At 36.0% G+C, this 23,036-nt stretch overlaps 1 protein-coding gene and 2 pseudogenes across 2 annotated transcripts; 2 read left to right on the forward strand and 1 right to left on the reverse strand.

Moving 5' to 3' along the window:
• The first annotated feature begins 937 nt into the window (after nucleotides 1–937).
• Nucleotides 938–3,083, forward strand: LOC143548600 (seipin-2-like; annotated as a pseudogene). Its single transcript, XR_013137987.1, has 2 exons — nucleotides 938–2,152; nucleotides 2,596–3,083. The product of XR_013137987.1 is annotated as a seipin-2-like (transcript).
• Nucleotides 3,084–4,499: 1,416 nt separating this feature from the next.
• LOC143548611 (aquaporin NIP1-1-like) lies at nucleotides 4,500–6,615 on the reverse strand. The gene is made up of 5 exons (XM_077039723.1): nucleotides 6,439–6,615; nucleotides 6,123–6,347; nucleotides 5,075–5,272; nucleotides 4,917–4,978; nucleotides 4,500–4,827 (listed from the first exon to the last, which is right to left on the reverse strand). The coding sequence occupies exons 1-5, from the start codon at nucleotides 6,613–6,615 to the stop codon at nucleotides 4,662–4,664; spliced, it is 828 nt and encodes a 275-aa protein (XP_076895838.1). The 3' UTR covers nucleotides 4,500–4,661.
• A 12,861-nt stretch (nucleotides 6,616–19,476) lies between these two features.
• LOC143548601 (seipin-2-like) lies at nucleotides 19,477–21,629 on the forward strand (annotated as a pseudogene).
• The last annotated feature ends 1,407 nt before the right edge of the window (nucleotides 21,630–23,036 follow it).

A 23,036-nucleotide genomic window follows, 5' to 3' on the forward strand; every position in this document is an offset into this window, starting at 1 on the left:
ACACGTTTCATGTATTTTCACATAGTTCAGCAGCTAGTTTTATCAAGACAGAATTCTACTTGGAAAGATTACTCAATTCAACATATCATAACACATCAATTAATTTACCAAAAATCGTCTGTCAGGTCATTTCGGATCGGATCTTAATCAATCATGTCATAACTCACACAAAATTAATCGTGTTGACAAGCGAGTTAATGACGGGTTACTATGTTTATAAAGATGACCGTTTGTTAAAGGCGGAATCAATAACAAACATACGGTTGCAGTGAATATTCAAAATACGAAGACACACGAAGGATTCACTCAAAAGATTTCCATTTATATAACGTTAATCATACAAAAGGATAATCGATTAGGGTTTAGGAGGAATCCTAGGACAGCCGTCACACACAAAATATTCTCTTAATTAATGTGTCGGTCTTATCCTCTCTGTATCTCGTGTCTCCTCCCTGGCGGCGTGCCCTAATTATTCTATTTATATGCCTGCCAACCTAGGACAGCTGTCATTCCTTCTAGAAACCCTATCCGATAGTACATATTCAATTTACATATTCAAAAATTATACTAAGTGTAAAACAAGTCTTCCGGGTAGGCTTTTCATTAAACTTCAGTCTCCGAGTATGCAGTGTACTCGGCCTTCCTTCAGACTTGGTAAACATAGAAGTGTACTCGGAATCAGTTTCCGGGTAGACTTTACTTAGAGAATATTTTACTAAGTAAAATATTCACCGAGTAGACTTCAATCTTCTTGGACTTATCAAACTTTGCTCGACAAATCCTTACGAGCAACATTGTTCTTCTATGATCCTGTTCGGCTCATTTTCAGTTGAATAACTTATTGATAAGGCGTACTCGGGAGTACATACCTTGCTTGAGCAGAACCTTACTCGATATAACTTAGAGATATTCCATCAATCCTCTTTTCAAATCTTCTTCTTCTTCTTCACCAAATCAATCAGCAAACCCTAAACCCTAGATGATTATTATTATTATATTCCAGCTCCACTTCAATGGAACTCCAATCAACCTCCCATAACATCAACACCAACGAAATCGAATTCCACGACGCACTCGACCACTTCCCGTTCGTCGACGCCTCAAATTCCTTCGATGAATCCATTTCTACTTCCAACGAAGATAAATCCACAGTTACCATCATACCTAATCACTCGCCGGACTCCACCTCATCATCTTCTTCCTCCGCCCTCCGCCAAGTTTTCCCGCCAAATCCCAGCAAGCCCTTGATAGAGAGTTTGAAGAATCATGAGAAATTAGATGTGGGTTTGCAGAATATTGAGAAATTGGATATGGGTTTGCAGAATAATGAGAAACTGGATGTGGGTTTGAAGAATAATGAGAAACTGGATGTGGGTTTGCAGAATATTGAGAATTTGGATGTGGGTTTGCAGAATATTGAGAATTTGGAGGTGGGTTTGAAGAATAATGAGAAACTCGATGTGGGTTTGAAGAATAATCACGAATTGGATGAGAATTTGAACTCCACGACGGTTAATCGGAGTTCAATTACGAGTATTAGTGACGACGAGTCTGTTACCGTTGACTCGCCAAATCCTACTCCAAATCTTGTTTTTATCATAACCCATCTGGTAATTAATGTTATCAGTTTTCAAACAAAGCTATTATTAAGCATCGTTAACTTCTCGGTTCGGGTAATTTATTCTTCATATATGTTATTCAACAACCCGTATAATATTATAAGACTTGGAAGATCTGGAATTTGGGGAATTTGTAATAACACAGGTGTTAAGTTAATTAACTATCTCGGGTTTCAAAACAATGAGTCTGCATTTAAGTTATGTGTTCGAATCGGATATGGGTTGTTGTGGGTAGCTTACTGTGGGTTTATTTTAGTATTTTTGTTAGTTTCGGCTTTGGTTATTAGTGGCGTGATTGTTAAACGGGTCGTTGAGGAACCGGTGCAGATAACTGAGCAGTTGGTTTTTGATTATACGGAAGATGCTCCCGTGGCTTTTGCGCCTGTGGTTTCTTGTGCAGAGTCGGCTTTGTTGGTGCGTAAGGAAAATAGTAAGATTGGAACGAGAGTTGTACCGGTTGGTCATGAATTGAAGGCGACTGTCTCTTTGGTGTTGCCGGATCCGATTATAATAGAAAGCTTGGGATTTTTCAGGTATGTAATAATGTTACGAGCCTGGCTTTAAAATGCACGTATTAGGAATGCATAATGCGCGCATCACATGATGCGATCTTATGCGTGATGTGGTTGTCTTATGCATTGGTCGGTTTTTCCTTAGAGCGAACCAAAATAAGTTTTTGAACAGTTAGGTTTTTATAATCGGTTTGGTTTTGATTTTTTTTGTTGTTACCATTTGGGCTTGAAAGTTTTGAGCTGAAAAAAATGGCACAAAATATAGATTGAGTTTTTCGGTTATGGTTCGGTTAATTCAGCTCGGTTTGGTTTGGTTTTTCTGGTTATGGCAAAACCGAAACTGAACCGAGAAATCATTTAAAAAGAAAACGGAAAACAAAGCGTTGGTTTTTGTTCAGTTCGGTTACGCATAATTCATTTACTTTGAAGTCTTGAACTCATTGTTAATCAACTTGTTATTGAAGGTAAGGGTTGACTTTCTTTCAAGTGATAATACACTCCTTACAACTACAAGAAAGCCATCCATGTTGCAATTCAAAAGCGGCCCGATTCGGCTTCTTTCAACTTTTCTCAAATTACCTTCTCTTCTCACCGGCTATCCATCAGAAACGCAAACTTTGGACATAAATATCAACGGGTATACTGAAAAAGATACTCCTTTGTCATGCTTACGTGTTGTCGTTGAACAACGAGCCGAATTTGCAAAAGGGGGCGGTGTTCCTGAAATATACTCGGCAGTTATAAAACTGGAGTCCCGGTTTTCGTTCTTGAAGAGGATGTTGTGGTATTGGAAGTGGTTGATATATATGTGGATTAGTATGATGATGTTTACAGTGGAGTTGTTATTCACAGTGTTATGTTGTACGCCTGTTATATGTCCATGGGTACGGCGTGCGGGTGGTTCAGTTAATATCGCATCTCACAGTCATAACAAGCCTCCTGAATAAAAATGGTTGAAGCTAGTAAACATTGTCAAGGTTAAACATTTCATGTGGTTTTTGTATTTATTTCCATATTTGTTATGCATATATAGGCAAAGTTTTAATTTTGGTTTATGTAAATTGATTTGTAAATTACTCAATTAGTTTATGTATATATCAATGTAACAGATTCATCTTGTAATATAATGGTTTCCAGTATATGTATATAATTTTTGTACATGTATATATAGTAGGCCGAGGTAGGTTCCACTACAAAGTGGTATTCCTTAAAACCGACTGTGGATCATCGATTAAAGAAATCAATGGTTGAGATCATCAAAGTGTAAGAAAGTAAAAAGCGCCAAGTATTTTAGAACAAATCTCCTAACTTTTTATATGATATTGTAATTTCAAAAAAAAATTAAACTATACTCGTGTTAAAGGAGACAACGCTTCATGTTAGCTTTTGTGCATTTGTGCTAAATCCGAATGGAGAAGGGCAAATCTGGGCATCCAATTTATGGAGGAAAGACGAACTCTTGACGATCTCACGTACGGGCTTGTTGGTGTATCTTATGGTACCATACTCCCAAGCCCTGCTATGGCTCCTAGTATCGGTACGAGTACGAGTATGTAGACCTATAAGCCTGGGTATTGGTTAGACACGATAGCCGGGCCTAGGGTTCCGGGCTGGGTTCATTGATGCTCCTAAGATTGGGCTTCACCAAGATCATTTAAATGTGTAATAAAAAGGAGAAATGTAACTACAGTTCAATGATATCTTATACCCTGCAAACATGACATGACAATAAGTAAAATGGTTGATCCAATGGCAAAACGAAAATGACAACACGAATAGAGTTATATACATATTAATATATATATAAACAGTATATTAATCTTTTGTTCGTTTATATATATCATTTGACAGGGTTTATGCATGGTGTCTAATCTATCTTGAATATAAACCTACATGCATGTTCATAAATATATAGAAACACCACTCATGGCCGGTGAAAACTATATATGTACGCATATGATTTTAAGATGAAATAACTAAACAGTACCTTCTGGGAAAAAGGAAGAGTGATATGTTGTGAAGAAACTGATGCTGCATCTTTAATTTGATGTCAGGTGTCTCTTCCCCAACATCAATCTCGACCATCATCGCGAAACCTATGTATATATTCCTTAATGTTCAGTAGATGTGATCAGATGTTTGAGGGACAAAGCCATATTAAACTGTTTGGAATGGGATATATGATCAATACATAATAAAGTCAGACCGGCCTAGTTTATCACTTTATTCGGTAACAAAACACCAAAGGGCATGTGACATAGTGGTACGTATCGAATGTGTTAGTTCACATGTAGTTAAGAGCTAAGAATAGAGCTTGCATGTTGGAGTACTTGTTAAAATCAGCTTGAATGAAAGTTATTTATGAATAGACAACATATACTTCACATAAACAAAACAATAATAAATCACATATCAATAATAATAAGAACATCCAAAAGAATGGCAATCTTAAAATATGCAAATCCACTTTTTATAAAAACAAAAAAAGTGGTGTAACTATAGACGTTATGTATACATATCTTACATCCCACTAGCTAGAAGGTTTATCCGTGAACCTTATAGTATTATACGCCCATGCACCACCTATAGCGCCAACAGTTGGTCCCAAAATATAGACCCATAGCCCCTTGTACTCATTCCACACGAGCGCTGGTCCTATGCTTCTTGCCGGGTTCATTGACGCACCTGATACTGGCCTGTCATTAAAATATGTGTCTCAATACATAACTGTAATGGTTACTAGTTATGTACATAATAATGTATATCAACATGTAGAATATTGTACCCTGCAAATATGGAGTTAAGTAGAATAGTTGATCCAATGGCGACCCCTGCTAATTGTCCCGTCTAGATCAAAGACCATGATGTATCATTACATTCATTAGTAATGCTTGTAACTAAATTATCATAAATAGTAAGAAATTTTGAAAAAATTGTACTCACGGCTCGATCATCCGTGGCGACTGCGCTAATGACAAACATGAGGTAGAATGTGATAATAATTTCCATCACCAATGATTGAAAACTCGACCCGGGAGGGATATTTCCAATAAAAAGGTTGTTGGTATCGTCAAATATTAAGCGTAGGGTTCCACTCGCTACTATTGATGCAAGGATTTGAGCTATCATGTATCCGGGTACCTAAACAAACAGTAATAAAGCATTAAAGATCAAGATACGCTATTAGATAACCAAGTCGTTTTCGACAGCTGAATTTGTCAGAAATGCATAGGAAAGAGTCGTTAGCGACTTTTTAAAAACATATGTACTTTTTGTGGGAACTTGGAAGAACCGTACCCCATGAAACTCTTTTCGAAAAAGGCTCTGACAAATAAGAACCGTCGAAAGTACCGACTCATTTCCAACACATCCAATTTTCTTTGGACTTAAAGACCAAAAGAGGGTTGCGGCGCAGCTTGTTGCCCGTTTACCTGCCACTTTATTGTAATCGCTTTGTACTAACTTTTGGTGGTATTTCTAACACAACTTGTTCGTAAAAGGGTGACTCATCAGTCGTCACCAAGGGTTTTAGTTTTGTCATTAGAGCATCCACAACGCTGCATTTGTGGATGCTCGTTTGTGATGTGGTATGCAACAAACAGAGGGGGGTAAACGAGCCTGCATTGTGGCCTTTCGTTTGTGATGGTGGGTTTGTGACTTTAAACAAGTAGACGACTGGAGTGGTGAGGCGTGGTGTCTCATAACCCTCACATACACATACATATTTGTTATATATATACAAATTTAATATATTTTGTTAGGGTTTGTAGAGGTCTAGTGTTGTGGAAGAAAGTGATTGGTTTTTTAAGAAAAGATTTGAATCTTATGTAGCGGTATATAGGTTTGGCATTATGGATGCTCTTATTTTATAGCCGATTAGGGTTTTCTGCCGTGTTGTAATTAATTAATGTATTATACTATTATTATGTCATAGTTGAAATACATATATCTAAAATAAATGAACATCAAATTGATGATCATAAGTAATCACCTCATTCCAAGGGAACCTTCTGAAAGTGGCCAAAGCAATGGTGACAGCAGGGTTCATATGTGCACCCGAGACATGCCCAACGGCATACACCATCACCATCACTGCCGCCCCCCATACTACCGCGATTCCAGGGTGACCCACCACATTGTTGGTGTCAATGTTCACCATGATCGCCCCACATCCTGCAAATACCAAGAAGAATGTAGCGAACAACTCTGCTAGCAACTGCCCAAAAAATCAATCATGAAATGGCCGTGTCAGTACAATTTTTACAATGATTTAAAGATTGGATTACGGATAAAAGAAAGAAGGTTACCTTCTGGGAGAAGTGAATATTAGAGAATATTATAGAATATAATGTCAGCGTATTGTGAAGCCTAATCAAATAAAAAGAAGGTGGTGTGATATCTTTAGTGTCATCTTTTGGTATGCCTACTACATGATGCTCATTAATAATATTAATGGCAGCTCCATCACTCTCCACCATGGCCATTGCACCTCAGAAGTTATTCTGTGTGTGAGAGAGAGAGAGAGGAGCTGAAAATAGAGATGGATTTTGGGCAAGAAAAAAACAGTGTATTTATATGAGTTTATAGGAGTGTCAATGAACAGTAAAGACAAAATTATATATATGTATGTAATAGTGGTTCTACCTGAATGATGTATGAATTAGTTGTGCTACTAAAAATAGAAATAAAAAAAATATGAGGATGAAAGTTAGAGGTAAAATGAGAGGAGGTGCCGACTGACAGGTGGATCCGAGTAAGTTTTGAAACATATTGAACATGGTTGAGCCATTACTATATTCTATTAATATTATATGTTATAATCAATTTATTTATTATAAACGAGCTACGTCTGGATAACGGGTAAGCGAACAACAAGCTGTGCCGCTCTCCCATTTTGAATCGCAAATCATATTCTACTAAATATAATTTTATCCATGTATTTTTTCTAACAACAAACATGTATTATTTCACACCGTGTTGGGATAGGAGATGCTAACCAATCAATAATAAACGGGGACGGTATTTTTGTATTTTTATTCTAGTAATAATACAGAGAAATGAGAAATGTAAGAATTTGATATGTAATTAGTTTATAAATTTATTTACAAAATGTATATGAGGGATTTAGAAGTTTTGTCAATAGGCATAACTAATATCTGGCCTTCGCTGTTCGGATATATATTGTATTGATTATATAACTTTCGATTAGGTCTGGGAAAGGTTATTTTAGAAACTTGAAACCTAGCAGTATTATTCAAATTAAAACTTCTAACAAATGGTTCCATGATTTCAACTCTGGAAGTGAGTTTAATTTGTAGTATCATAATTTTGTGTGGACCAATTCTTTGTTTACCTTCGTATTTATATGAAGTTTCTTTTAATAAATATGAAAAATATAGTTTTTTTTACATTATAAAAAATTGAATTTACAAAATCATAGATAAATAATATTAAAAACAATTATCAGTTATAAACTCAATAAATTAAATAATAAAAAAAATATTGAGTATGTAACAAAAAAATAAACTAATTCCATCTTTTTTACAAAAAAAAAGTGAGTTTAAATAAGTTCATAAGTCTCTAAATAGGAGATTTGAATATAACTTGAGTAAGCTGGATTTTCTTTCTGAACGACCAACTAAGTAACGCCAGGTACTACGTACACGGCCCCCATTGGCTAAAGGTAGCCCGAGCCGGCCATTAGTCCGGACGGACGAAGCCCCTAGCGGTCCACCTATTGAGGGATTCACCGGACAAAAGCCGACCCCCACGCCCGCCAAATGGCACGACAGCGAGGAACCGGTAAAACCGGGTGAGATCAGGACTCGAACCCTGGTTTGCCAGGGTCATCCCTCATATCTCCCATATAAATTGGTGATAGTGAGGTTTGAACCCCCTACCTCTTAGTTGTAAAATGAGTGCTCTACCATTGAGCCACATCCAATTTATGAGTAAGCTGAATTAACTAGTGGACTATATCAATATCACTTCAAGTATATTTTTTTATATTCTAATTCTTTTTATGGATGCCGCTAAAGAAATCTAGGGTGTTAATTTTGGTACTATGTATTATTGTATATAAATATTTTTTTTTCTTATTGGTGTTGATATACACCATAATGGTCTTTATAAGTCCACCAATATTTACTAGAATTACTAAAAATGTAATTTATATTAGTATTTTCACATGCAAGAATAAACTTCAAAATTTTTGAAAATGAAGTCAAAGTTAAAAGAAAACTGTGCTGAAACTTGAAAGGGTTTACTGCAAACAGTACTATAACGTAAAACATGATGATAGAGCATAATAGTCCCAAAAAACCTCACAGGTCCAAATAAACTTGTATCGGTTTCAAATTAGTAGACATTAATGTTTATTATTTACACTAACGTTTATTTCATGATTAATAAAGCTAAAAATCATATAAAGTTACGAACCTATTATTATACATAAATCGGTTATATAGCTCTGTAACAATATACATACTCTCTTTCTCTCTCACATTTTAACTTATCATCACTTACAAGTGAATTATTGGATTCTTTAAAGACGTCCATTATTATCATATATATAATGTATTATCATTACGTTTTTTATATTGTTAATAGAGCTGTATCTTTAGTTAGAATAGACTTACATATGGTAAAAACTAAAAGTAATAAAACTTGTATTATCTTTTATTTTATATATATTTTTTATTTGTTATATAGAAGTCGCTAAACTCACATGACTTTTAGTTTACCAAAACCGACCTGCCGGCCGACCACGGGTTTAGACCTGTATCTTTGACTTTCTTGGCCTCATGTTGCTCGATAATGTTGAAAAAAATACATACATCAACATTAATTCTTTGAATTAATATATTTTAAAATAGCTCGTAAACATCAAGGCCTATTAGCTCAGTTGGTTAGAGCGTTGTGCTAATAACGCGAAGGTCATTTACTTTTTAGGAATATTTTGATTTTATAACTAAAATATAAGCTCTTAGTAAACACTTTACTAGTATTAAAACTGTCAAGTTAAATTGAAATTACTGTTACCTTGATCAACGACAAAACCACAGTTAATCATCAGCAGCAGGACCTTGGACTCTTGGTGATCAGGAATCTGTATGTCTTTGATGAGTATGCACAGAGAATCTCTTATCTATTTTCATGACCAACAAACATCTTCTCGAGTAGCACCCGCATGGCCACATCGCCAACACAAGACTACTAGACCCAATTTGTACTGACACTATCACTCACTTTTTTCATACCACCCCAAATATTAGTACCTTCTTCCATGTAAGTTCTTTATAACTCCTCATTGCTGAACCTTTAATGAAAAATTTAGCCATCCGGCCATGCTACTTAAAGTGGTCTTTTACATGCATGTGTTCACGTCTGTGAATGGTTACGTAAACATGTAAATTACTTAAATCAAAGTAAAAAGTAAGCAATGTATACTTAATTAATAAAATTGGGGAAAACCTTCAAGAGTTTGAAATTGGAGCTCCATACAATGGAATTCAGGTCTAGCACATAGGTCAAACCGTCTATGAGCTCATTAATACATTTACATACAATATTAGTGATAAGACCGTAACTTTAAACGTGGCGAGAGCTTTGCGCTTTGTAGTTAAGTTAGAAGATTTTCTAACTCATTTGCTTTTATGTCAATTCAAGTATCGGTCCACTTTCTCTTGATAGCATGTTATCTTGATGCCAAAATGCCATTAATACTTCTAACAGTATTCTAATACGGAGACATAAGATCAAATAGAAAACATGTTTGTTATGAGAAGGGTAAGAAACCAATTAAAATTCAGATAATAAATTAATTAAAAATGGTATTATGGTAATCATAAATCAAGATCCTATTTACATGAAAACTTTATTCGGCGTGCAGTTTCTATTCAATTGAATTCCTGGTTCTTGTTTCCTATTTTCATGCATGAATTAAACAATCAATATAAAAAATCAAACTAAAAGCATGAATATCTTTATTATCGTTCAATATTTAAGGTGTTGCTCTTATTAATAGTGTTGTTAATGAGTGTGTTGGTTTGATAAAATCCATCTTGTGTTGCTTTAATTCTCTATTTTCACCATCTTGTCTGAGTGACTATTCTTTTAATTGATGAGCGAGTGTGATGTTAACAAGCGTACTATTACCAAATGTGTTGTTAACGAATGTGTTGGCTTGTTAAAACCCATTTTAATCTTTTAGTTGTTTAAGGAGTGTGCTGTTAACGAATGTATTGTTACCAAATGTGTTGTTTTCGAGTGTGCTATTAGTGTGCCTTGTTAAGATATTCAAACAAAATGAGAATTCCAGAAGAAGACAAATAAATGAAGACTCTAATGCCCTTCCTTATATCAAAAAACATAATCTCTTCCCAAATTAATTAGAAACTAAATCTTAACCTTAAATCTTGAAAATGAAAGGTCATGATTTATTCTCACGTATTTCAGATAAATTATGTTTTCTACAATAACCACCCTCTCTAATACGTACATATAAAACATGTACCAACATGATAGAAACTACATACTCAACTACTAACATATGATCCTACACACTTATTCAAACAATTTTTATTATAAACAAACGGGTCAAAAATCAACAAATATGATCATATGTTATATAGCTAGGCAACTCTTTGGCATTTCTGATGTGGGTCGATTGGATTACAAATGACCAAGAAATTTAGGAGGAACGAATAGAACAAGTACACAACTTAATATTTCTGCTTGCATTAATAATGGAAGAAAGCCCATTAAATAGGCAAATACATGCAACAAATAAAACTAACTCTACGATAACATGGAAAGCAAATTTAACAAACGTGGGGTAGGGAGCATCCCCCACTACACCCATTATTATCTCACACTTAATTCAAATAACAAAACAAACAATAACTTGGCAGTTAACGACCCAACACCCATGCATGCTGACCCGTTTCCCGACCCGGTACATATCAAATTCATGGGTCATAATAGTAAACAACTAGTAACATCTACAACATGATTGTTATCAATTTATAAACACTTTACCATAACATACATAGTGACGGACCCAGGAAACTTTCTTATAAGGGTCAATTTTATTTTTTTGGGTTGGTGCTCAGTTATCAATCAATATATAATTTTTTTCGGCTTGGGTCGGTCGGGTCAAATCAATACTAAATTTTTCTTATCCAATTCGTTCGTTCTAGTCGGGCCATACAAAAAATATAATCAAACAAAATATCATATAATAAAAGGTACGTGTAACTTCATTTAAAAAGACATAAGTAAAACCGAATATATTTATATATAAAGTTGTTTAATACGGGTTTTTATTTTGTAAATATTAACCATAACATCTAATTTCTATTTCTAAGCAAGTTTTTCTCAACCAAACAAATAAAACAATTGTTTCACTTCTCATTATCCATTCGATAACCTAACCTAACAAAAAATCAGTGAAAAACAAAATGTCAAAGAAATGTCTATGGCTCAACAAAGTTCCCAAAATGTCTATCTCAATAAGTTAGATTCCTCACTTATTTCAGATCAGGCGAACCTTTTTATCAATCAATGATCAACCACCATCTGGCCAATTTAAAAGCGGATCCGACGACATATTTGAATAAAAGTACGTCGGCGACGCTATGGTCTTCAGGGTGTTCTCGTCGGTCTGCCACCAAGTCACCGTCGGAACCGACTTTTTTCTATTTTTTTTCTTGTTTTTCAACAAAGCTTGTGCGGCAATGGTGACTGCATGTATTCCGACGGTCTGCCACCGGAACTGTATGTATTTCGGCGGTTTTTGAATAAAATTGAATCTACCATTTTTTCCGACGGCCACTCTTATTCCCAATTACCCACATGTATTCTAAATCCGGCAATAAAGTCAGATCTACCATGTATACTGGCGGCCTTATTTATTGGTACCTACACATTGAACCGCCACGGTGATGGTGGTCGAGGAGTGTTGAAGTTGTGAGGATACTTGAATAGTAGATGTGTGGTGGGGGTAAAGAAGAAATCTGTTGGTCGGAATTCTTTGTCGTTGGGTTTAAGGTGGGGTGTGCTCCTTCCATGGCTGGGTGGTCGGAAAGTTAACGGTGTTCAGATGTGTTGCATACTTGAATAATAATAATAATAATAATAATAATAACAAAAAGGGAGGAATAAAATGGAGGTTTGAGTGTCTAACAAGGACAAATGGGGCATGCTCACTGGTTTAATAAAAGTTAGGTTGTCATATAAAAAAGGTTGGGACCGACATTATTTACTGTAGATATTTTGGGAATTTTTTAAACTCACGGACAAAACCTCGATATGCAAGAGTAAAAAGGATAATATGAGGATTTTTCCAAATTTTAATGCTTTGGAACAAGACTTTTTAATAGTTGTTTTTATTACAAAAGTATCCCTAGTCTAAAAAAAACTAAAAATTGCAAAGCTTATCATCTTTTCTAAAACAAACTCTTTGATTGGAAAATTTTAAATGTGGGTTGTGAACAATCTTTTCATCATCTTTCTTCCTTCTATTTTCATTATTTAACAGGGTCGGGGTCGAAATTTTACATAGGCCAGTTAGAATTTTATTGTATATATAACACTAAACCTTTTATTTCACAGGGGTCGGCCGACCCCCATAGCCTAAGCATAGGTCCGCCCCTGAATATATGATGGTCGGGTATAAATTATGTGTATATATGTGTTATTTCATGTATTTTAATTGTTTATATATAGCGAACACGATTACTTTGAGTTCTTGTATGATTGTAGGTGTTTGGAGCTTAAACGAGCTAAATCAGAGCCATCCAGCTGAAGATTAAGCAAGCTTCTAGAAGACGGAAGCATAGGGAAACATATATGGATGGTTAAGAAGGATTCGGGTATGGTTTAGATGAGAAACCCGAAGCGAAAACTGAACAAGACGGATTACCGGAAAAGTGTCTTTTAGTAAAACGGGCATATCTCGGCCTAGCTAGAAAATGATTTACGAAACTCATATACATGAATTTCAGGTTTCTCAACGAGGCAAATCTGAATATGAGGCCAACGTACTTCGCGCGACGCGAAGCGAGGGTCAAAAACCCTTCGCGCTACACGAAGGGGCTTAAAAATGGGGAAAAGATGTAAGGCCCGTTCCCGGTAGCCCTAATTTAGCGTCGGATTTACTCATAAACACAGTTCTACAAATCAGAGTTTATTAAAACTTTTCGCGGAATATAAAACATCAATCATTTTTTACAAAACATTAAATCTTTTCTTTGATACCAAAACCCAAAACATTATATTTAAAACATCTTTTCTTCTATATTCACATGCCAGCCGTTCAATCCATGCCATGTGCCATCCTTATGATAACTCTTCAGTCTGATCACCTGCGTGCATACTAAAAGTCAGCTACGCTGAGTGAGTTCTAGTTAATCAAGCAACTTATCATACAACCACTACATGCATCGTATACGTATCCGAAGACACGTAGCACACTATCTGACCTACTCACCTTACAACTTAACCTCTTATTTACCCCTACCGCTTTGCCACTTTAATAACGAATGACGTTATGCCACTTTGCCACTTTAATAACGAATAACGTTATGCCACTTTTCCACTTTAATAACGAAGTCACGCATAGGCTTACCCTACCACGTACTATCGTCATGCCACTAACACCCTTACTAGACCCCTATCCACTTCTATCACACTCTACTTCTACTTGTCTATAACCCACTTCCTATCAGTACATTATTTACATAATAAGCAAGTCATATAATAGCATTCAAACACACTAATAACCACTTGGCAATCACTATCCTTGGCGATACGTGCAATATCCGAAGATCGTTCACGCACCAAAAAGAATTATATATTAGCTTCCTCGTATATCATCTATAACATACACTTACCACTTAAGGTAAGTGTATTCACACTTCACATCGAATATGGACACAGCCCCGAAAAACACAACAAGGAAAATGGGGCTAAAAACTCACCTGAATGCGATTACGTTCACCGTTTATAGTTATTTCTTTCTTGAGCTGTGCACGACTAACTGTATAACAATTACACGTATCAATTAACTATTACTACTTGTATCGTATTTCTATCTTAATATAACCCACAAAGAACGGGGGTCCGGGGGCAGCGCCCCTGCCAGAGGGTTCTAGGGGCGGCAGCCCCTAGCGGGGTCCAAGGGGCAGAGCCCCTGGCTGGGGTTAAAGTTATTATTCATTAACTGTCTTAACACATTTTCCATTAAGATTTTAAGTTATTATTCTATTCACCTACACACTCGTTAGCCCGATTCGTGGTCTAGTACTGGATTACTTTTACTTAGCGTTTTAAGCGAACTTAAAATTAAGCGAACTTAACATTAAGCAGACTTAACATTAAGCGAACTTAATCATTAAGCGAACTTAATCATTAAGCGAACTTAACATTAAGCGAACTTATCACCAGGCGAACTTGTATAGGGCGAACTAAGCGAACTTAACATTAAGCGAACTTATCATGCACGCGAACATATAGGTTAGCGAACTTATCTACAGCAGCGACGGGTTCTGATTTTATCCCCATAAACATATCTGTCCCACCCGTAACCCTTCTATATGATGTTAATCAATCCCGTGAACATTCCCATGATCATTTTTTTGATAAGATTCGGCCCGAAAACGCACAAAGTTTGGACCTTTAAACTCAAAAACGTTCAATACTAGATCTAAGGTTTTCGTTGAACGAACCGTACGCGTTTATGGACTCATTAGGTTCGTTCTAAGATCAAGTTTGCTACTTTAATACTCGTTTATACCCTATCTTTGCTAGGTTCGAGTTTCACGGATAACCATTCATAAAAACGGAAACTTTAAGGATAAAGGACATACCTTTACGTGTTTTTAAGGTTACGGTTAGCTTGGTGATGAACTACAATCTTGTATCTTGCTTGCACGCTCAAGATCTATTAAGTTATAGGCTCGGTTTGGTCTCGGATTGCTCCTTAGCTCGCGGCCGTATATGGTGTAGGAAGTATGTGTGTGTTTTTGAGTGTGTAGAGATTAGGATGGATAAGATGGATGGAATGGAAAGGATTAGGGTTTAAGGGGGTATTTATACTCCCTTAAGCCCATGGACCTAAGGCCCATATTTCCATTTTGGTCCATAACTAATCCCATCTAATTATCCTACTTAATCTTTCGTATTTTACTATTATTATTATTATCGTTCCACTAACTCGTTTATTTCACCCGACAAAATAATATATTAAATATTACTTTACAAATTTCGGGATGTTACAAAAGAACCCTAACTTGATGTAATCAGTTTTGAGCCCCTATTTCGACCTATCCTTCATTCCAGCAATCAAAGAGAAGCCCTAGGACGATTTTCCACCATCCCGAAGCCTCCGGTTCCTCAGTTAATCGCATGATTCCATCCTTTCATCAGATAAGCGAATTCTTCGTGATGCCAATGTCAGGCTAAAACCATTGGATTCACTGTAGGCTAGGTTTTGTGTAAACTAACTTTGATCAGATTCTATGTTTTGAATGAGTATGAACTTGATTCAATGTCTTTAATCTCGACCCTTGACGCAAGTTTACCATAACAACTTGGTAAGTCTTTTCATTTCTATGATGCCACTTTCAACTTAGTTGTTTACATGAAAGGGCTATTTTAATCCATTTTAGCATTTTTATTCGTTTAAGCTTACTTTTTCGTTTAAGTTATGAGTTTCTATTTTTTTTATATCATTTCTATGGTATTGGGTATGTGGTAACCAACCTCGGTCTCATACCGAGTCACGGACCGAACCGAAACGGAACTCCCATTTAAACTCTTTATTTAATTGATTTAATACAAGTTGCATGTAAGATTTAAGTTTTTAGGTTCTTTTATTTACTTTTTGTATTTGTTTTCATGATATGAATTTGTTGGATCCAAACTTGGTCGTATATCAAGTCTTGAACAAACCGAACTAAACCGAGTTCACTCTCTTAAAACACACTAGTTGTGTTTTGGGTCACAAAATCTCATATTTTCTTTTAAGATCTTATTATAAACTGATTTATAAATATTTTCTGAAAATACCTGGTATGTCGGATCCAACTTGATCTTTTAATAAGCTTGGACCGATAAGACCGAACACCCGCTTAACATTAACGTTTAGAGTTTCTTCCTAATAGAACTTCTAACTTAGTTCAGTTGATGTTTTTAATGAGTTATCTCATAATATTTGTCACGTTGGAATATCGGTTTCGTACTTGACAACTTATCGAGACCCGAACCAACTAAGCCGAACACTCGTTAAAATCCCGTTTTGGTATTTATCTAACAAGGGGTCGTGAACTATTGCATTAAACCAATCCCCGCATATTTACTTAACCTTACTTAACAAAGGTTAAGTAAAACTTATAGATAAAGAACATAGACTCGATTTCAGGATAACTTACTTTTCAAACAGTCACTTTAATTACTTAAGTTTTCTTACACTTTAAACCCCAAAACTTTGTTTACTTATTTTATTTGTCATTTTTATTTTACTTCAAGTTTCTCAAGACATCCTACTAACTTAAGGACTTTTCAATCTAAGATTCGCTCGTTAACTCGTTGAGCTAGGGGTGTTCTTCGGGTTCGTTTTCGGGTTTTTCGAGTCGGGTTCTTCGGGTTTCAAAGTTTTAAATCTTGACCCGAAACCCAAACCGAATCTCTCACGAGTTTTTCGGGTTCGAGTAATTCGGGTTTTGGTTTTTTTGGTTTGGGTTAATCGGGTTTCAAGTATCCTAGAAAACAAAACAAAAAACAAAAAAATTTAAGAAACTACAATGCTAAAATTAAAACAACATATTATACTTTGCTCGTAATCAAATAATCAAATAATAAACCAACATAACTTGATAAAACACTATAAAAGAAGAGTAAAACTAACTCGAACAATAATCGTCTTCAACCGTGATTTGTTTGTTCGTTACGGTTGCTATTAGTAACAGACGGAAAACATAAATTAACAATAAACAATCGATCTATAATAGTTGTAATGACAACAATTGATTAGGACGATAATACTAAGCCTAGTATACCTAAAAATATATTTAATTTCAGAACTAAAAGTTTGTTCGGGTTATTCAGGTTGACCCGAAACTTATAAATCAAACCCGAGAACCAACCCGAATTACTTCGGTTCGGGTTCGGGTTAATCTTTTCTTGGGTTCGTGTTTTTCGGGTCGGGTTAGTTGGGTTCGGGTATATGTTTTCTCGGGTTGGGTTTCGGGTAAAAGTGAAAGCCCTACGTTGAGCTGTTTTTCTCAAGCTTTCTTTTAAATAAGTTCGTGTCACACCCTCAAAATCCACTAATAGAGTTTTACCGTCAGAGGGTGTGAACTAACAGGATCGGAATCATTAGTTATAATCAAACCCCATAAATAAAGTTTTCAAACCACGAAACATTAAGTTTAAATAAGTGCGGAAGCGTAAATTCATAAACCAAGTGTTGCGTCACGCAGGACGACTTAAAACCCAATTAATGACAGTTTAAAAACAAGTTTGCAAAAACGATAGTGTTCAATGAAATGCATGTTCCTATACCACGCGCCCGCCTCGGCTACCTGAGAATAGCATACTAAAAGTGTTAACACAGGATTGGTGAGTTCACATATATAAATAAAGAAAAAAATGTTTGCGTTTAAGTGTTTGCGTTTTGCGTTTGCGTTTGCGTTACCAGATAGTGTTAAATCAATTATATATCAATAGGTAGCTAGCCTATAAGACAAGTATTTACTAAGTGTTCGACACCGAAGCTGACTGTTTAACAATTGCCTTGCCACCATGTCTACCACGACCATGGAAAATGTGTTAGCCAAGATTACACCCACTCGACCTGCCGTCGAGTTTAGAGTTGGGTGGGGTTTGTCAAACCCAGTAGTACTACTCAACAGTGACTCGCTATTATACAATACTAAACGGTTCGATGTTATGAAGGACTTTAGTTGGTTCGTTTGCCACTTAGCCTTACAAGTGATATATAACTAATAACAAAATCTAAAGCGTTTTGGAGTATGTTATCTCCCCCAAGTAAAAAGCGTTTAAAAAAGTAAAAGGGAAACGTGAAACTCACTGTTTGCGAACAATTCAAAAACAAGTCAACCGAGAGATGCGCGTCACAGGAAATCCTCACTAGCGCTCTAAAATAAGAATGAGATTTTCTAAGTGTTGGAACAATTATTGAGTCTCTAGACTCGGTACATAATACATATGCATGAGATACGTTTCGTGTTTCGTTTGTGAATTGTGTGTGACTCGACAAACACATTGGTGACACGTTACATGTGTAAACAACTACATAAGTATCAAGTACTAACATTGTACATTACTAGTAATTATTCCCCACAAGGGCAATTTAGTCAAAAACATATCAAATATCGATCAACCAACACGTTTCATGTATTTTCACATAGTTCAGCAGCTAGTTTTATCAAGACAGAATTCTACTTGGAAAGATTACTCAATTCAACATATCATAACACATCAATTAATTTACCAAAAATCGTCTGTCAGGTCATTTCGGATCGGATCTTAATCAATCATGTCATAACTCACACAAAATTAATCGTGTTGACAAGCGAGTTAATGACGGGTTACTATGTTTAGAAAGATGACCGTTTGTTAAAGGCGGAATCAATAATAAACATACGGTTGCAGTGAATATTCAAAATACGAAGACACACGAAGGATTCACTCAAAAGATTTTCATTTATATAACGTTAATCATACAAAAGGATAATCGATTAGGGTTTAGGAGGAATCCTAGGACAGCCGTCACACACAAAATATTCTCTTAATTAATGTGTCGGTCTTATCCTCTCTGTATCTCGTGTCTCCTCCCTGGTGGCGTGCCCTAATTATTCTATTTATAGGCCTGCCAACCTAGGACAGCTGTCATTCCTTCTAGAAACCCTATCCGATAGTACATATTCAATTTACATATTCAAAAATTATACTAAGTGTAAAACAAGTCTTCCGGGTAGGCTTTTCATTAAACTTCAGTCTCCGAGTATGCAGTGTACTCGGCCTTCCTTCAGACTTGGTAAACATAGAAGTGTACTCGGAATCAGTTTCCGGGTAGACTTTACTTAGAGAATATTTTACTAAGTAAAATATTCACCGAGTAGACTTCAATCTTCTTGGACTTATCAAACTTTGCTCGACAAATCCTTACGAGCAACCTTGTTCTTCTATGATCCTGTTCGGCTCATTTTCAGTTGAATAACTTATTGATAAGGCGTACTCGGGAGTACATACCTTGCTTGAGCAGAACCTTACTCGATATAACTTAGAGATATTTCATCAATCCTCTTTTCAAATCTTCTTCTTCTTCTTCACCAAATCAATCAGCAAACCCTAAACCCTAGATGATTATTATTATTATATTCCAGCTCCACTTCAATGGAACTCCAATCAACCTCCCATAACATCAACACCAACGAAATCGAATTCCACGACGCACTCGACCACTTCCCGTTCGTCGACGCCTCAAATTCCTTCGATGAATCCATTTCTACTTCCAACGAAGATAAATCCACAGTTACCATCATACCTAATCACTCGCCGGACTCCACCTCATCATCTTCTTCCTCCGCCCTCCGCAAGTTTTCCCGCCAAATCCCAGCAAGCCCTTGATAGAGAGTTTGAAGAATCATGAGAAATTAGATGTGGGTTTGCAGAATATTGAGAAATTGGATATGGGTTTGCAGAATAATGAGAAACTGGATGTGGGTTTTAAGAATAATGAGAAATTGGATGTGGGTTTGCAGAATATTGAGAATTTGGATGTGGGTTTGCAGAATATTGAGAATTTGGAGGTGGGTTTGAAGAATAATGAGAAACTCGATGTGGGTTTGAAGAATAATCACGAATTGGATGAGAATTTGAACTCCACGACGGTTAATCGGAGTTCAATTACGAGTATTAGTGACGACGAGTCTGTTACCGTTGACTCGCCAAATCCTACTCCAAATCTTGTTTTTATCATAACCCATCTGGTAATTAATGTTATCAGTTTTCAAACAAAGCTATTATTAAGCATCGTTAACTTCTCGGTTCGGGTAATTTATTCTTCATATATGTTATTCAACAACCCGTATAATATTATAAGACTTGGAAGATCTGGAATTTGGGGAATTTGTAATAACACAGGTGTTAAGTTAATTAACTATCTCGGGTTTCAAAACAATGAGTCTGCATTTAAGTTATGTGTTCGAATCGGATATGGGTTGTTGTGGGTAGCTTACTGTGGGTTTATTTTAGTATTTTTGTTAGTTTCGGCTTTGGTTATTAGTGGCGTGATTGTTAAACGGGTCGTTGAGGAACCGGTGCAGATAACTGAGCAGTTGGTTTTTGATTATACGGAAGATGCTCCCGTGGCTTTTGCGCCTGTGGTTTCTTGTGCAGAGTCGGCTTTGTTGGTGCGTAAGGAAAATAGTAAGATTGGAACGAGAGTTGTACCGGTTGGTCATGAATTGAAGGCGACTGTCTCTTTGGTGTTGCCGGATCCGATTATAATAGAAAGCTTGGGATTTTTCAGGTATGTAATAATGTTACGAGCCTGGCTTTAAAATGCACGTATTAGGAATGCATAATGCGCGCATCACATGATGCGATCTTATGCGTGATGTGGTTGTCTTATGCATTGGTCGGTTTTTCCTTAGAGCGAACCAAAATAAGTTTTTGAACAGTTAGGTTTTTATAATCGGTTTGGTTTTGATTTTTTTTGTTGTTACCATTTGGGCTTGAAAGTTTTGAGCTGAAAAAAATGGCACAAAATATAGATTGAGTTTTTCGGTTATGGTTCGGTTAATTCAGCTCGGTTTGGTTTGGTTTTTCTGGTTATGGCAAAACCGAAACTGAACCGAGAAATCATTTAAAAAGAAAACGGAAAACAAAGCGTTGGTTTTTGTTCAGTTCGGTTACGCATAATTCATTTACTTTGAAGTCTTGAACTCATTGTTAATCAACTTGTTATTGAAGGTAAGGGTTGACTTTCTTTCAAGTGATAATACACTCCTTACAACTACAAGAAAGCCATCCATGTTGCAATTCAAAAGCGGCCCGATTCGGCTTCTTTCAACTTTTCTCAAATTACCTTCTCTTCTCACCGGCTATCCATCAGAAACGCAAACTTTGGACATAAATATCAACGGGTATACTGAAAAAGATACTCCTTTGTCATGCTTACGTGTTGTCGTTGAACAACGAGCCGAATTTGCAAAAGGGGGCGGTGTTCCTGAAATATACTCGGCAGTTATAAAACTGGAGTCCCGGTTTTCGTTCTTGAAGAGGATGTTGTGGTATTGGAAGTGGTTGATATATATGTGGATTAGTATGATGATGTTTACAGTGGAGTTGTTATTCACAGTGTTATGTTGTACGCCTGTTATATGTCCATGGGTACGGCGTGCGGGTGGTTCAGTTAATATCGCATCTCACAGTCATAACAAGCCTCCTGAATAAAAATGGTTGAAGCTAGTAAACATTGTCAAGGTTAAACATTTCATGTGGTTTTTGTATTTGTTTCCATATTTGTTATGCATATATAGGCAAAGTTTTAATTTTGGTTTATGTAAATTGATTTGTAAATTACTCAATTAGTTTATGTATATATCAATGTAACAGATTCATCTTGTAATATAATGGTTTCCAGTATATGTATATAATTTTTGTACATGTATATATAGTAGGCCGAGGTAGGTTCCACTACAAAGTGGTATTCCTTAAAACCGACTGTGGATCATCGATTAAAGAAATCAATGGTTGAGATCATCAAAGTGTAAGAAAGTAAAAAGCGCCAAGTATTTTAGAACAAATCTCCTAACTTTTTATATGATATTGTAATTTCAAAAAAAAATTAAACTATAATCGTGTTAAAGGAGACAACGCTTCATGTTAGCTTTGTGCATTTGTGCTAAATCCGAATGGAGAAGGGCAAATCTGGGCATCCAATTTATGGAGGAAAGACGAACTCTTGACGATCTCACGTACGGGCTTGTTGGTGTATCTTATGGTACCATACTCCCAAGCCCTGCTATGGCTCCTAGTATCGGTACGAGTACGAGTATGTAGACCTATAAGCCTGGGTATTGGTTAGACACGATAGCCGGGCCTAGGGTTCCGGGCTGGGTTCATTGATGCTCCTAAGATTGGGCTTCACCAAGATCATTTAAATGTGTAATAAAAAGGAGAAATGTAACTACAGTTCAATGATATCTTATACCCTGCAAACATGACATGACAATAAGTAAAATGGTTGATCCAATGGCAAAACGAAAATGACAACACGAATAGAGTTATATACATATTAATATATATATAAACAGTATATTAATCTTTTGTTCGTTTATATATATCATTTGACAGGGTTTATGCATGGTGTCTAATCTATCTTGAATATAAACCTACATGCATGTTCATAAATATATAGAAACACCACTCATGGCCGGTGAAAACTATATATGTACGCATATGATTTTAAGATGAAATAATTAAACAGTACCTTCTGGGAAAAAGGAAGAGTGATATGTTGTGAAGAAACTGATGCTGCATCTTTAATTTGATGTCAGGTGTCTCTTCCCCAACATCAATCTCGACCATCATCGCGAAACCTATGTATATATTCCTTAATGTTCAGTAGATGTGATCAGATGTTTGAGGGACAAAGCCATATTAAACTGTTTGGAATGGGATATATGATCAATACATAATAAAGTCAGACCGGCCTAGTTTATCACTTTATTCGGTAACAAAACACCAAAGGGCATGTGACATAGTGGTACGTATCGAATGTGTTAGTTCACATGTAGTTAAGAGCTAAGAATAGAGCTTGCATGTTGGAGTACTTGTTAAAATCAGCTTGAATGAAAGTTATTTATGAATA

Source organism: Bidens hawaiensis, unplaced genomic scaffold (genome assembly GCF_021521415.1).
Source record: "Bidens hawaiensis isolate Kalapana, Puna unplaced genomic scaffold, B.hawaiensis_p1.1 tig00015203_1, whole genome shotgun sequence".
In the NCBI taxonomy this organism is placed as follows: domain Eukaryota; kingdom Viridiplantae; phylum Streptophyta; class Magnoliopsida; order Asterales; family Asteraceae; genus Bidens; species Bidens hawaiensis.

What these genes read in the sequence shown, in the direction of transcription:
- LOC143548611 (XM_077039723.1), bottom strand. Translation starts at nt 6,615, where the DNA reads ATGGCCATGGTGGAGAGTGATGGAGCTGCCATTAATATTATTAATGAG. An exon ending in TCGCCACGGATGATCGAGCC is followed by an intron (nt 4,979 to 5,074) that starts GTGAGTACAATT and finishes TCTTTGATCTAG; the next exon opens with ACGGGACAATTAGCAGGGGT. An exon ending in CTTAACTCCATATTTGCAGG is followed by an intron (nt 4,828 to 4,916) that starts GTACAATATTCT and finishes TTTTAATGACAG; the next exon opens with GCCAGTATCAGGTGCGTCAA.